This window comes from Buteo buteo, chromosome 5, assembly GCF_964188355.1.
Source record: "Buteo buteo chromosome 5, bButBut1.hap1.1, whole genome shotgun sequence".
NCBI classification, from domain to species: domain Eukaryota; kingdom Metazoa; phylum Chordata; class Aves; order Accipitriformes; family Accipitridae; genus Buteo; species Buteo buteo.
The window spans coordinates 9,554,965-9,566,619 of record NC_134175.1 but is presented as its reverse complement, the minus strand read 5'-3'; the positions used below and the strand labels follow the sequence as shown (position 1 = coordinate 9,566,619).

Here is an 11,655-nt window from a genome sequence, read left to right as displayed (position 1 = left end):
CCTGCACAGCCCTCTGACTCTCTCCAGGTACAGCCAAGACCCTAGAAACCCTTTGACTTGTGCTGGTGTTAGGTCAGACATTAGTTTTAAAAATAAATCCAGCTCCACTCCAGAGGGCTCCTGACAAAGACCTCTTCAAAAGTCCAAAATTATTATATCAATTACTCAGAAAGGCAGAAAGCTTCAACTTGCTGTCCAGCAGCATCCCAGATCCCTTCCTGCAAAGCTTCCTCCTGCCCCCCACCTGTCCTATTGCGTGGGGTTATCCCATGCCAGTGGAAGGGCTTTGCATTTGTCTCCGTTAAATGTCAGTAGGTTCCTGCCAGCTCATTTTTCCAGCCTGTCAAGGCTCTTTGAATGGCAGCCCTGTCCTCCAGCGTATCGACTGCTCCTTGGGTTGGTGTCTCCTGCAGAACTGCTGAGGGCTCAGGAGGCTTAGTTGGTGTATGCTGCGCAGCCTCTGTTTTGGGGGTCAAATACCTACTCTTTTCCTCCACCTGCTCTGCTGACCTGATTTTATTCGGGATGCTGCATCTCCAGCTGCAAAATGGCATGAGCATTGCAGCTGCATTTTAAAAGCAGCCCAATGCTGCTGCACAAGGAGGGCTTTGGGATGCAACACCGAACATCTCTGCCCTGACTTTCTGACAGGAGGTAGATGTCTGGGGACACAGGGTGGTTGCACCCCTGGGGACAGAGGCAGCAGATTTTGCTGGGGGAAGGACGAAGTGGCGAGGACGAGGCATTAACCCAGGGCCACAGGAGGCGGCACTGATCCTGCCCGGTGCCTCCTCCCAGACCTTAGGGGCAAGGCATCCTACTTCTGCCCGGTCCCTGCAGGCTTTGCCCTCCTCCCAGCCTGCGGGACAGGGATGCTCCCAGTGGCACGGTGAGGGCTGAGCCAGTCTCCAGTGCCACCTGCCGGCAAATTATCCTGTCCAGAAGCTGGAGCCTTCAAGCTGGGCGCACCAGTGCCAGTCACTGTCCTGGTGAGCTGGAGAGCTGGGCAGCCCAGAGCTGTGGGGCCCACAAGCAGACCCCCAGAGCTCAGTGGCGATGCTCCATAAAAGCCAGTCCATATCCACACCCCCTGCCAAGACCCTTCATCATCATCCCCTTCATCCAGTCCCTTTCAAATCCCAGACACCCCCCCCGAAATTCTCCTTTTCTATGTCCTGGGCACCCCCCGTGTATACCCCCATGGGCTTCCCACCCCACAGCTGCCACAGCTGGGCTGGGGGCTGCAGGCAACCTGCCCACCCAGGTAGAACGCTGGATTGTCACCTGCCCCGGGGACAACGACATCCTTGGGGTCGTAAAGACCTTGCGGTCCTTATTCCTCTGGGGGTCCTTGAGTCCATCAGCTCTACTATCAATAAAGACATCTCTGGGAGGGCTAGGCTGTGCTATAGGACTTGCATGCGTCGGTCCTCACTGGGGTTATGGGGCTCCTCTGCTCCCTGTCCAGCTGCACCAGGGGAGAGCCGTGTGCCCCACACCTCTCCCATCACAGCACCAAGCTCTGGCTTCCCCACATACACCTGGGTCACCTTGTCACAAGTTTTGACAAAATCCTGTGGCTATTATTGTCACCCCTACCCCTCAAAAAAGTCTAAAGGAGGTTGGTGTCCCTGGATCCTACCAGCCTAAGGACTCTCCAGCACAGCACCACCTCCAGCATCTCCCCATCTACCCCCAGTACCCAGTGGCCCCAATTTTCCCACTGTGTCATGTGTCCCTGCCCCCTGCTAGAGACCAGGCTTCCTCTCCCTGTTTTCCTAACACTGGGCTAGGACTTTCTCTTCGTGACTCTGGAAGGCAATACTCAGCGTGGTCTGCAGCAAGAACTGCATTAATTGTCTGGCTCTGCTCAGCAGTAATGAGATGCTAATGAGCCTAGGCTGCACCAGGGGTGCAGGAGGCAGCGCTCGGAGTACCTGAGCTTTATTTGGGGGAAAGGAGACAAACCCTAGGCAGGAAGGAATCAGCAGCACAAGGAGCTGTCATTTAATGTGCAAGACTGGCAGTAACATGCTTAGGGTGCCAAATCTGGAGCAAAGAGTAATTTCCATGGGAGTCCTCAGCCTTGCAGGGGCCAGCCGGCAGCAGGAGAAGGGCTGCAGAGAGACACCTTCAGCGGACTAAGCCTCGGGGAAGATGAGGAAGCCGGAGAAGATGCTGTCGGATCCTTCAATCCCCACCAGGGAGTTCTTGTCCGTTGGCTCCAGCCAGACAGACTCGCTCGCTGCCATCTTGAGGACCACGCCACCCGTGGTGACCTGGTAGCTGCTGTGCACATAGTCACAGAAAGTCACCACTTTCTCACCCCTGCTGCCACCCCGACCCTTTTTCAGGTTGAGGCACAGGTTGGCCCTGGAGGTGACGTGGTAGGTGAAGTAGTAGATGCCCGGGATCTCGCAGTTGAAGCGGCCGTACCGGTTCTCGTAGTGGCCCTTCTCATTGGTGATGATGCGGTCGAAGCGGATGGGCTGATCCCGGCGTGGGTAGGAGCTGATGGTCCTGGCAGCAGAGAAGGCAGACTTGAGAGTGGCCTTGTAGTCACCAGAGTCCCCCTGAGGGCCAGGGATTCCCATGGCACCTGGTATTCCCCTTGGACCTGGGGGGCCCCTGGGGCCAACCTTCCCAGGGTGCCCCGGCAGTCCTGGGTCTCCCTTCTCCCCCATGTCTTCTTCGTCCTCCACCTGGCCAGGGGGACCTAGAAAGGAGGAGGAAGAGTCACTGTGGTTGCAGCCGAGTCCCACAGGTCTGCAGAGGGGGCACTGGGGAGGAAATCACCGGTATCTGTGCTGGGGTGCGGCTCAACGGAGACCCCTGCCCACCTGGCAGGTGTGACACCCGTTGCTCTCGTGCACCCTCCCTCCCCAGGTTCCTTGGGGTGCTCTGGACTGTCCAGCGCCTTCTGTCCCCAAGCAACACCCCCACCTGATAACATCCCAAAGGGGCTGTTGGAAAATGGATTGCTTTCCCTGGACCATGTGCCTGGCAGTGTCTTTTCCTGCCCTCGATATTCACAAGATGACATTTTCCCCACCTGCAGCCTCCTCCTTACCTCGCTCGCCCTTTAGGCCATTCTCCCCATCTCTGCCGTTGCTGCCAGGCTGCCCTGGTGCCCCTGGGATACCTGGAATGGTGCCATAGGTCTTGCAGAGTGTGGCAGTTGCAAGCTGCCCTCCAGCCAGGCAGATCAGCATCGCCCACGCAGTCTGCATCTGCTGGAGCACAGAAGGATGTCGAGAGGCTTACCTTGGGCAGTGGGAGGGATGGGGAAGGCACTCTGTGCAGCTCTGGAGGACGATGACTAAAAGTGCATCTGGGTAATACCATCAGGGAGGAAAAACATCCTGCTGCAGAGCCAAATCCGCTCTCCTGATGGCCTTGGAGGGACCAGGCCCTTGGGGCATAGGAGGGCTTGTCAATCTCTTCTCACTCTTGAATTACCAGCTTACAAGTGCCCAGAGCTTCAGCCACATGAATATCTGAGGACAGGTTAGCTTGTCCCAGAAGTCTGATGTCCAGCCTGGCCATGCTGCTGCCATGGGCATGTGCTGCAGGTCCCTACTGCTCTGAGACCCTCCTGCTCTCTCAGAGGATAAATTCTTCATCCCATCTTAGGACCACACCTGCAGGGTAAAATCCTTCCCCAGGCCGGAACAGTTATCTGCAAGGGGATAGTTCTTGCTTTCCACCACCATATCTGAAGAACAGCTTTATTCCTTGCAGATGGCAATGAAATCCCCAAACCTGCCCTCCTAAGCCCTGCAGGTTCCCATTGCGTCCTGCCACACACCTGCTTCATCCCAGGAGCATTTCTGTGTCTGACCAGTCTTACTGGGACAGTCATCTGGGCTTCCAGTCCCAGGGTCCCATCTTCCTTCCACCCTCCCTGCATCCCACAGCTCAGCTCCTTCCCCCAGCTCCTGGTACAGGTGAACGTGTGGTAAGCACTAGGCATTTGGGGGCTGTATCTGGGCATCACATCACCCCAGCCACACTCTCTGGCCTCAGGTGGACTTTCCCAGCACTGAAACTCTGGTATCAGCAGGAAAAGAGGTCAGTGAGTTGGATCCTCCAGCCACAGAGACTCTGATTCAGATGCAGAATGTACAAGGACTGATCCACAGGCTCCCAGCCCCAGGTCCAGGCAGACGAGCATCTCAGGGCAGGAAAGCACCCTGAGGGCACCTTTCAGACTGATGCTCAGTCCCTGATCACCCCTCTGGACCTTTGCCATCTCCCCTTTCCATCTCCTCCTTCCCCCGGTGGAGCAGGAGGGATCGGGGCCCCATCAGGGATCTCCACCACCCCCAGCCCAGCAGCTCCTTTTCTCTTCTGCCCCAAGCCACAGTGAAGTGCCAGTGATGGAGGGGGTGACTGTCACCCTGGTGCAGCGGGGTTCCCCATGTGCTTCTACCTCCCTTGCTGACATCTTGCTCTTACCTTGAGCTTCTTGTTGCACAGATGGGGAGATGGAGCAGGACACACCGGCGTCCCAATTGGAAATGACTGGAAGGAGAAACAGAAGTTTGCTGCAAGGGTTATTGTGAAAGGATGTGGGCCACATCCCTTTTTTATCTTTAGCTCCTACCCTTTCTTCATTGGCACTTTCATATCCACTACGAATGCTTTCGGTCAGATCAGCAGAACATGTTTTCCCCAAATAGCACCCTGGGGTCCCTTGGGCATAGAGCTCTGGCCCCAGGGTGATGTCCACTCTGCCCTGCAGGGGCCCTGGGTCCTGCTCAGATGTGCTTACTGCAGGGACCGCTCCATGAGCTCCAGACAAGTTTGGGGTAACCCCTCAGGACTGCGGAAATGTGCACACACATCCCTCAGGCTTCTCCGTACATACCCAGCTCTGCTGGGAGGTACTGGCAAGGCTCAGAGGATGCTACAGGGTCTCAGCATCCATCACCTTGTATCTGTCCCCCAAGGTCTCCTAAATGTTGTGGATGGGAAGTGATTTCCCCCTGCAGTAAAAGCATTTCCAGTCCTGCTTCTGCTGATGCCTTGTGGAGGTGAAGCCCAGGACGTTTAGGGGAGATGACCTCCTTTTCCACTGTACAATGCGTGCCACCGGGAGGAATCTCCATTGGGTTTTGGTGGGCTCTGTAGCCTCCACAGCCACCAGCTCCTTTGGTCTGGCTCAGGGAAGCCGGTGCTTCCCCTGCCCTGTGCCTGGTGAGCCTGGGACCCTGTGGATGTCCCAGCCACCAGAGGCACGGCTATGAGGTTTGCTGTGTGGTCTGTGGCCCTCTGCAACTGAATTTCAGCCTCTTGGAGGCAAAGGGGAGTATCAGGGCCCCTGCTTGGAGGAGTCTTAGTCCCTCCACTTTGTTGGAGCTGTGTGTATGGGCCCAGGAACCGTCCCCTTCCTGCAGTCAGTGCAGCTGGGGTTCCTACCCCACCGAGCAAAGCCAGGGTTGTGAATGGTGTGTCACGCTCACTGACGCTGAGCACGGTCAAGCCAGTGAGGGTTCAGGAGGAACATTCTGATGCCACGCAGACGTCCAGATGTCATGCACACACGCATACGCACATGTGCACACCACATCCATCAGACCACACGTGGGCTCCACCTGCAGAAAGGCAAGTCACGGAGGAAAAAACACACTAGGCCAGGTGCACTGGAGAAGGTTTTTATTGACACTTTCCATAGCCGGGTCATGGCAAAGGTGCTGCTGCAAGCCTGCTCCAGGATACCTGGCTGTCCCTGGTGCAACCCAGGTGGGAAGGGGAGAGATGCAGAGACCTCTGTCTCTGGCAGCAGAAGGTAGTGTGGGGTTATCATGGTGGATGCACGTGGCAGTGCCAGCGGGACCCCAGGGGCTTGGCACCATCACTCTGGGTGCAGATGCATCCAGACGTGCCTGTTCCCCCTGCACAGTGGCTGCCTACACTCAGTCCCCAGTCCAGGGGGTTGTGTCTGGTGGCTGGGGCTGACTCCTTCGCTGGGGCTTCCCACCCAGCAGAGAAACCTGGAGCGTCACAACAGCCTGGCAGTGAGCAGCAGGGTTTGCAGGGCAGGGTGAAGAGGTTGGTGTGCTGGGGTGGGGTCTGGTGGTCCCCTAGTCGGGGAATAGCAGGAACCCTGAGAAGACACTGTCAGAGCTGCCAATGCCCACCATGCCATTGTAGTCATTCACCGCCAGCCAGACCTCGTTCCCAGCATCCACATGGAGGATGATCCCACCAGAGCTGACCTGCATGGTGTTGGTCTTGTGGTCACAGAAGCTGGCCATCTTTCTCTCGTTCTTGTACAGGATGACACAGAGGTTGGCTGTCTGCGAGGTGTGGAACACAAAGTAGTAGAGGCCAGGGATGTTGCAGGTGAACTTGCCCGTGGTGGTGTTGTAGTCATGGTTGGTGTTGGTGATGACGTGGTTAAACACCACGGGGACGTTCTTCAAGGGGTGCTCGCCAGTCTGCCTCGTCACTGAAAACGCTGACTGGTGCTTCTGCTTGTAGCTGCCTGGCATACCCGGCTCTCCGGTCACACCCATCATCCCAGGGTCTCCACTGGGACCAGGGGCACCCCTGGGACCAATCTTGCCTGGCAAGCCAGGGCTGCCTGGTTCCCCTTTCATGCCCTTGGGCCCTCGTGTTGCAGGACCACCCGGGATGCCTGTGGGGTGGTGGGGAGTGAAGAGAAGTCAGTGTCAATGGCAGGATGTGGGGAGAGGCTCCTCCAGCCCCTTCCATCAGGGAGGAGAGAGTTGTTGCCTCTTTCCAGCCTCCTTTCCTCCTGCCCTGTCCTCAGGCGATGCTCTCCATGGCCTGCATACCAAGGCAGACCAGCCATGGAGGACTCAATGGCCCCCCTTCAATAGCCTGTGTGGTTCTCCTCCTTGCTTACTCACCTGGCTCTCCTTTGGCTCCCTTCAGCCCATCCCGGCCATCCTTGCCTGGCACGCCCGGCATACCTGGCAGGCCTGGAACCCCATAGCATCCGTGAGTGACATCTCCATTCACAGCAGACCCCACATTCAGGAGTAGAAGGGCGAGAGCCAGATGGAGCTGCTCCCAGAAGCTCTGCCCCATTTTGGTGCTCTGGAGCATGGAAAGGGAAAGAAAGTGCTCAGCTGAGGGGCCACAGCAATGTGGCTTCCAGGCCATGGGGCAAAGGAGGTACTGTGCTAAAAGGCTGACTGCACCAGGAGCACCTGGATGCGACATCTGGGTCCTCTGTGTCCCCCCCATACCAATCGCCAGGCAGTGGGGAGGTGGATATGTGGAGATGGACCCTGGGCTCATCACCAACCCCAGGGCAGCCCCTGATGGCACAAGGAGGGTTGGACTTTCAGTCTGGATGGAGCCATGAGGTCTTACAGTACCTGTGGTCAGCCCAAAGCTCTGCTGGTCCTATGTGCCAACCCCCCTGCAGATGCGTACACTGCTGCAGACCGTTGCATCACGCCGCACTGAGGTTGGAGCTCCCTGGACACAGTGGATCTCACCCCTCCTCCAGCAGCAGCCTGACTTTCCTGGTTCTGGCCATCAGGATCAAGCCCCCATCAGCTGGGGATCTCCCAGGACAGTGCCTGGCCCCGGGAACTGGGTCTTCTCCCAGCAAGGACAAGCATGCATCATCCCCCCATGACATGTGTGCAACCTGGCAGTGCCTCTGTCTCATTCTCCTCCTCCCACATAGCCCAGCACTGTGCCACACTGCTGGATCCCCACTCCCCATGCAGCCCACCCCAAAGAGACGGACCCTGAAGCTCCTCTTACCTCTGGTGAGGGGAGCAGAGCACGGGAACCTGCGTTGCTGAGCCCTCTGGATGCTGTGGGCACTGCCTGCCGGCACAGCACAGTGCGGATGAGTCTCTGTGAAACCCTCCTGGAGGAAGTCACAGAGTTAGGAAAGGGCCCTTGGGGACCCAGAACCCCCAGCTGACCCCTAGCTGAGTTTCACATCCTCTTGCCTGATCGTTTTCTCTGAGCAAGCACTTTCCTGGCTGTCCAGTGAGACCTGTACTTGTGACACTGCAGCAGCAGGGACTGGAAGGACAGAGGTGGGATAAGCCTCTGCCAAGACATGTGCCACAAACCCTCCAACCACGACAGGGACTAGCCCTCTGCAAATCACCTGCCTTTCACCCACCCTTAACTTGTTTCTGAGCAGAAAGGCAGTGACCGGATGGGGATCAGAGCCGCATGCCAGCTCCATGCAGCCAGAGACTCCTGTGCAATGAAGGGCCGGTGCAAGGTCATTGCCTGGCTCTGATGGGAGGTGCTGCACCCCTAGGCAATGGGACTGAATGCTTTTTCTCCTTGAGGGTTTCCAACCTGCAGGCTGCCTGTCCTCTCTGCGCCTTGCCCTGTGCTCCACCAGCTGTGCTGGGTTCGTTGGGGCCCCAGCATCCCTGGTCAGGGTGTTGCTCCTTGCAGGTGACCTGGCCTCCTCTTCACTGCTCCAGGAATGGAGACACTTGACTGCCCAGCATGTGTGGAACAGCTCCTCCAAGCAGCAGTCCCAGGGTATAGCACCTGCGTGGCTTCCCTGATGCTTTCTGGCTGCCTGATACCTGCCCAGACTGCCCTACTTCCCACTAGTCTCACCCCAAGCTGAAGAGGGTGAACATCACCCCAAAACCCCACCACCATCACCCCACAACCCTATCAGTCACCCTGATGTCCCTGTCCTTCCTTGCTGAAAGGCTAGAGGACCATAGCTGCCTTTCCCCTTCCTGGGAGAGTTGGGTACCAGAAGAGGACCATGCGGATGAGGTGCATGGTCTGCTGCCTGTATTTACCCTTGTACAGGACAGCTAGCTTGGACTCATCAGAAAAAGGACACACATAGGCTAGTCCCAGAGAGTTCCCATTCCTGTAAGTGCCAGCTCTGCTTGTATACTCAGTTCAGTCCTGTTCATCTGCCTTTGCAGTTGGGGTCTGCTTGGCCAGGGGCAAATTGGGATCACTTCTCTCCCTGGACAGCTTGGGAAGGGGCGCAGGACATTGATGGTTTGGGGAAGATGCATGAATAGGAATGAAAACCCAAGCGGCTGTCTTGGAAGAAAGGTTTGTTTATACGGATAGGGAGGATGTGAGACAGTAGTGGCCCGGTGCCAGAAAGGCGTTTGCAATGGTTAGTGTAGCAGAAGCAGTGGCATGCGGTGATTTCCCACTCAGGAACAAAGACCCACAGCTGGTGAATGGCCCCAGTGACAACTGGTCCCCTCTGGTGTGGGGTCGGAGTGCCCAGGAGCAGAAAGGGCTGCTGGGGCCAGCAGTCCTTTGCCTCCAGGATGGAATGGGCAGGCCTAGCATGGAGATAAGTGCTAGTAGGGGTCTCACTACTGCAGTGGTGACCCACAGCCTGGGCACTTTGTGACATCGGTGGAAGAACAAGACCTGTCTGGTGGCTCAGTTTGGGGCCATCCCCGTTTGCTGTGGTACTAAACCACCCCATGCACTCACAGGGGGAAAACACATGCAGACACACACACACACTGCAATGCTCTGGTGCTAAGCAGGTCCTGACTGGCAGTCCATCAGCCCATCTGAGGGAAGATCATGAAGCCGCTGAAGACACTGTCAGCCTCAGAGCCGCTGTAAATCGTGTTGCCCCTGGCAGAGTCAGTGCTCACGGAGACCAGGTCACCCGCGGCCAGGCTGAGCACACTGCTGCCCGAGTTGACCTGCAGGATGTCACGGCTGTTGTAATCACAGAAGCTGACCACGCGCTCCCTGTTCTTGGTGATGCTCAGGCAGAGGTCCCCACTGGAGATCACCTGGAAGGCGAAGTAGTACAGCCCAGGGACGCGGCAGGCGAACTCCCCGGTCTGGGGATTGTAGGAGCTCTCCTGGTTGGTGATGATGTTGTCGAACACGACTGTCTTGCCATTGGAGGGTGGGGACCTCCGCGAAGCGGAGAAGGCAGGACGCGGATGATCCAGGATATTGCCAGCTTTCCCCTTGGGCCCCTTTAGCCCCGGCCTTCCTGGCATCCCGGGGGAGCCACGCTGCCCAAGGTAGCCCTGGTCTCCTGGGATGCCAGGAGGCCCCTGCTCGCCTGCATCCCCCTTGAGTCCCTTGATGCCCGTCTTCCGTGATGGTTTCCCTGGGGAGAGATGGTGAGGAGTAGCAGTTTGTGTACATCTGGCTGGCACCTCCTGAGCTGCTCCCACAGCCCGTGATGCTCCTACCAAGAGGGTTGAGGCTCCCAGGCCACCCACGCTGCACATCCCCAGCTCCCCCTTACCTGGGTCTCCCACGTCACCCTTCTGCCCTGGCCTCCCGTCGAGGCCAGGGACTCCCGGGAAGCCGTTCTTTCCATCTGGTGCCCGACACACGTCATCCTCCAGCAGGGCCAGGCCCAGCACTGCTGCCAGGGTGCTGGTTGCCAGCCAAAGCCTGGGTTGCATCCTGCCTCCCTACAAGCACAGGGGTGGGGGAACTGGGGATGGAGGCAAGCACACAGCAAACACACAGATGCACCTTGGACACAGACATGCAAGTGGTCTCATCAGATGCATGCACAGATCTACCATGCCACCCATGTGTTTTCCAATACAGATAGCCGGACACCGCATGCAATGGTGGAAATAAATTCACGGAAGGATTTTGAGGCTGTTTCCTTGCATGATCTGAAATCTTTGATATTACTGAAAATCTCTGACACGTGCTCATGGCAGGGCTGTGGGATTGGAAAGCCCAGGACATGGAGCGTGGCATAAATGCTTTGGTGCATGTCCTGGGGATGGGTGGTCGCACATCAGATGCACGTAGAGGATGCTTCTTCCAGTGCTGGGGGAGCAAGCCCTGATGTACGGGGCAGTGGTCCCATGGGATAGAGAGCACAAGTGAGGAAGGGATGCAAAAAGACTCAACAGAGGAGGGACAAACAGGAGAAGGATAAATAAGAAAGGATTAAACAGGAAAAGGGTAAACAGGCAAAGGGGATCCAGATCTCCAACACACAGAGCTGGGGGAGAGGAGAGATGTCCTGAGCACACACACCTACCCCAAAACCTGAGGTACTCGGCACAGGACAAGCTTGCAGAGGCTAGTGATGTCCACAGCCACATGGAGCAAGGACTGATTCCTGCAGCTTCCCCCCCCCAATCATCTTCTCCTCCTTTTCCTATTTTTAAACACTTGTGGAGGGGGACAGGGATCAAGGACCAGAGAGTGGTGGCAGAGGAGGCATATGCCCCAGCTATTTGCGTGACTTACCTCTTTGCTGGGGGTGAAGACAGACCAGTCTGAGCAGCAGCTCTGTTTGCTGGAAGATCTTCCTTGGGAGCAGGGAGGAAGAGGAGCAGGGTGGGGGAGATGTACATGCATGCACGGTGGTTTGCCTGGTCAGGGAAAAGAAGTGCCAAGTTTCACTTTCTTTGCACATGAGAGAAACTTGTTCCCCTTTCCACGCTGGATGCTGACTGTGCTGGTTACAGTCAGGGAACAGCTTGGTCAGCAAAAATGCAGGACTGCAGGGTTTCCAGCACAGTCCCCGAAGCAGGGACCGGTGGTGACTGGGCACAAAGCAACACAAAGGTGGAGGGTGCCCAAGGCATGCCACAGCTCTGTCACTGCAGGAGGGGACAGCTCATGTGAGCAGTAGGTGGCACGGCTAACCAAGAGATGCTTGGTGGGGCCCAGGGATCACTCTTGACAGCCCCTGGTCTGGGC

General features: G+C 57.1%; 3 protein-coding genes across 6 annotated transcripts; all 3 read right to left on the bottom strand.

The window, feature by feature from the left end:
• Window positions 1-1,935: 1,935 nt before the first annotated feature.
• Window positions 1,936-7,003, bottom strand: C1QB (complement C1q B chain). 2 transcript variants are annotated; one of them, XM_075029249.1, is made up of 4 exons: window positions 6,879-7,003; window positions 4,459-4,524; window positions 3,071-3,233; window positions 1,936-2,716 (listed from the first exon to the last, which is right to left on the bottom strand). In XM_075029249.1, the coding sequence occupies exons 3-4, from the start codon at window positions 3,228-3,230 to the stop codon at window positions 2,142-2,144; spliced, it is 735 nt and encodes a 244-aa protein (XP_074885350.1). In that variant the 5' UTR covers window positions 3,231-3,233; window positions 4,459-4,524; window positions 6,879-7,003; the 3' UTR covers window positions 1,936-2,141. The 2 variants fall into 2 exon arrangements, with proteins under 2 accessions (XP_074885350.1, XP_074885351.1); XM_075029250.1 differs by having other exon boundaries at window positions 3,071-3,230.
• C1QC (complement C1q C chain) lies at window positions 5,648-7,846 on the bottom strand. Of its 2 annotated transcripts, XM_075029248.1 has the most exons (3): window positions 7,750-7,846; window positions 6,879-7,068; window positions 5,648-6,643 (listed from the first exon to the last, which is right to left on the bottom strand). In XM_075029248.1, exons 2-3 carry the CDS (start codon window positions 7,057-7,059, stop codon window positions 6,087-6,089), a joined length of 738 nt encoding a protein of 245 aa, XP_074885349.1. In that variant the 5' UTR covers window positions 7,060-7,068; window positions 7,750-7,846; the 3' UTR covers window positions 5,648-6,086. The 2 variants fall into 2 exon arrangements, with proteins under 2 accessions (XP_074885349.1, XP_074885348.1); XM_075029247.1 differs by lacking the exon at window positions 7,750-7,846 and having other exon boundaries at window positions 6,879-7,077.
• Window positions 7,847-9,011: 1,165 nt separating this feature from the next.
• On the bottom strand, window positions 9,012-11,322 carry C1QA (complement C1q A chain). 2 transcript variants are annotated; one of them, XM_075027705.1, is made up of 3 exons: window positions 11,200-11,322; window positions 10,226-10,420; window positions 9,012-10,084 (listed from the first exon to the last, which is right to left on the bottom strand). In XM_075027705.1, exons 2-3 carry the CDS (start codon window positions 10,386-10,388, stop codon window positions 9,516-9,518), a joined length of 732 nt encoding a protein of 243 aa, XP_074883806.1. In that variant the 5' UTR covers window positions 10,389-10,420; window positions 11,200-11,322; the 3' UTR covers window positions 9,012-9,515. The 2 variants fall into 2 exon arrangements, with proteins under 2 accessions (XP_074883806.1, XP_074883805.1); XM_075027704.1 differs by having other exon boundaries at window positions 10,226-10,397; window positions 11,200-11,310.
• Between the last annotated feature and the right edge of the window lie 333 nt (window positions 11,323-11,655).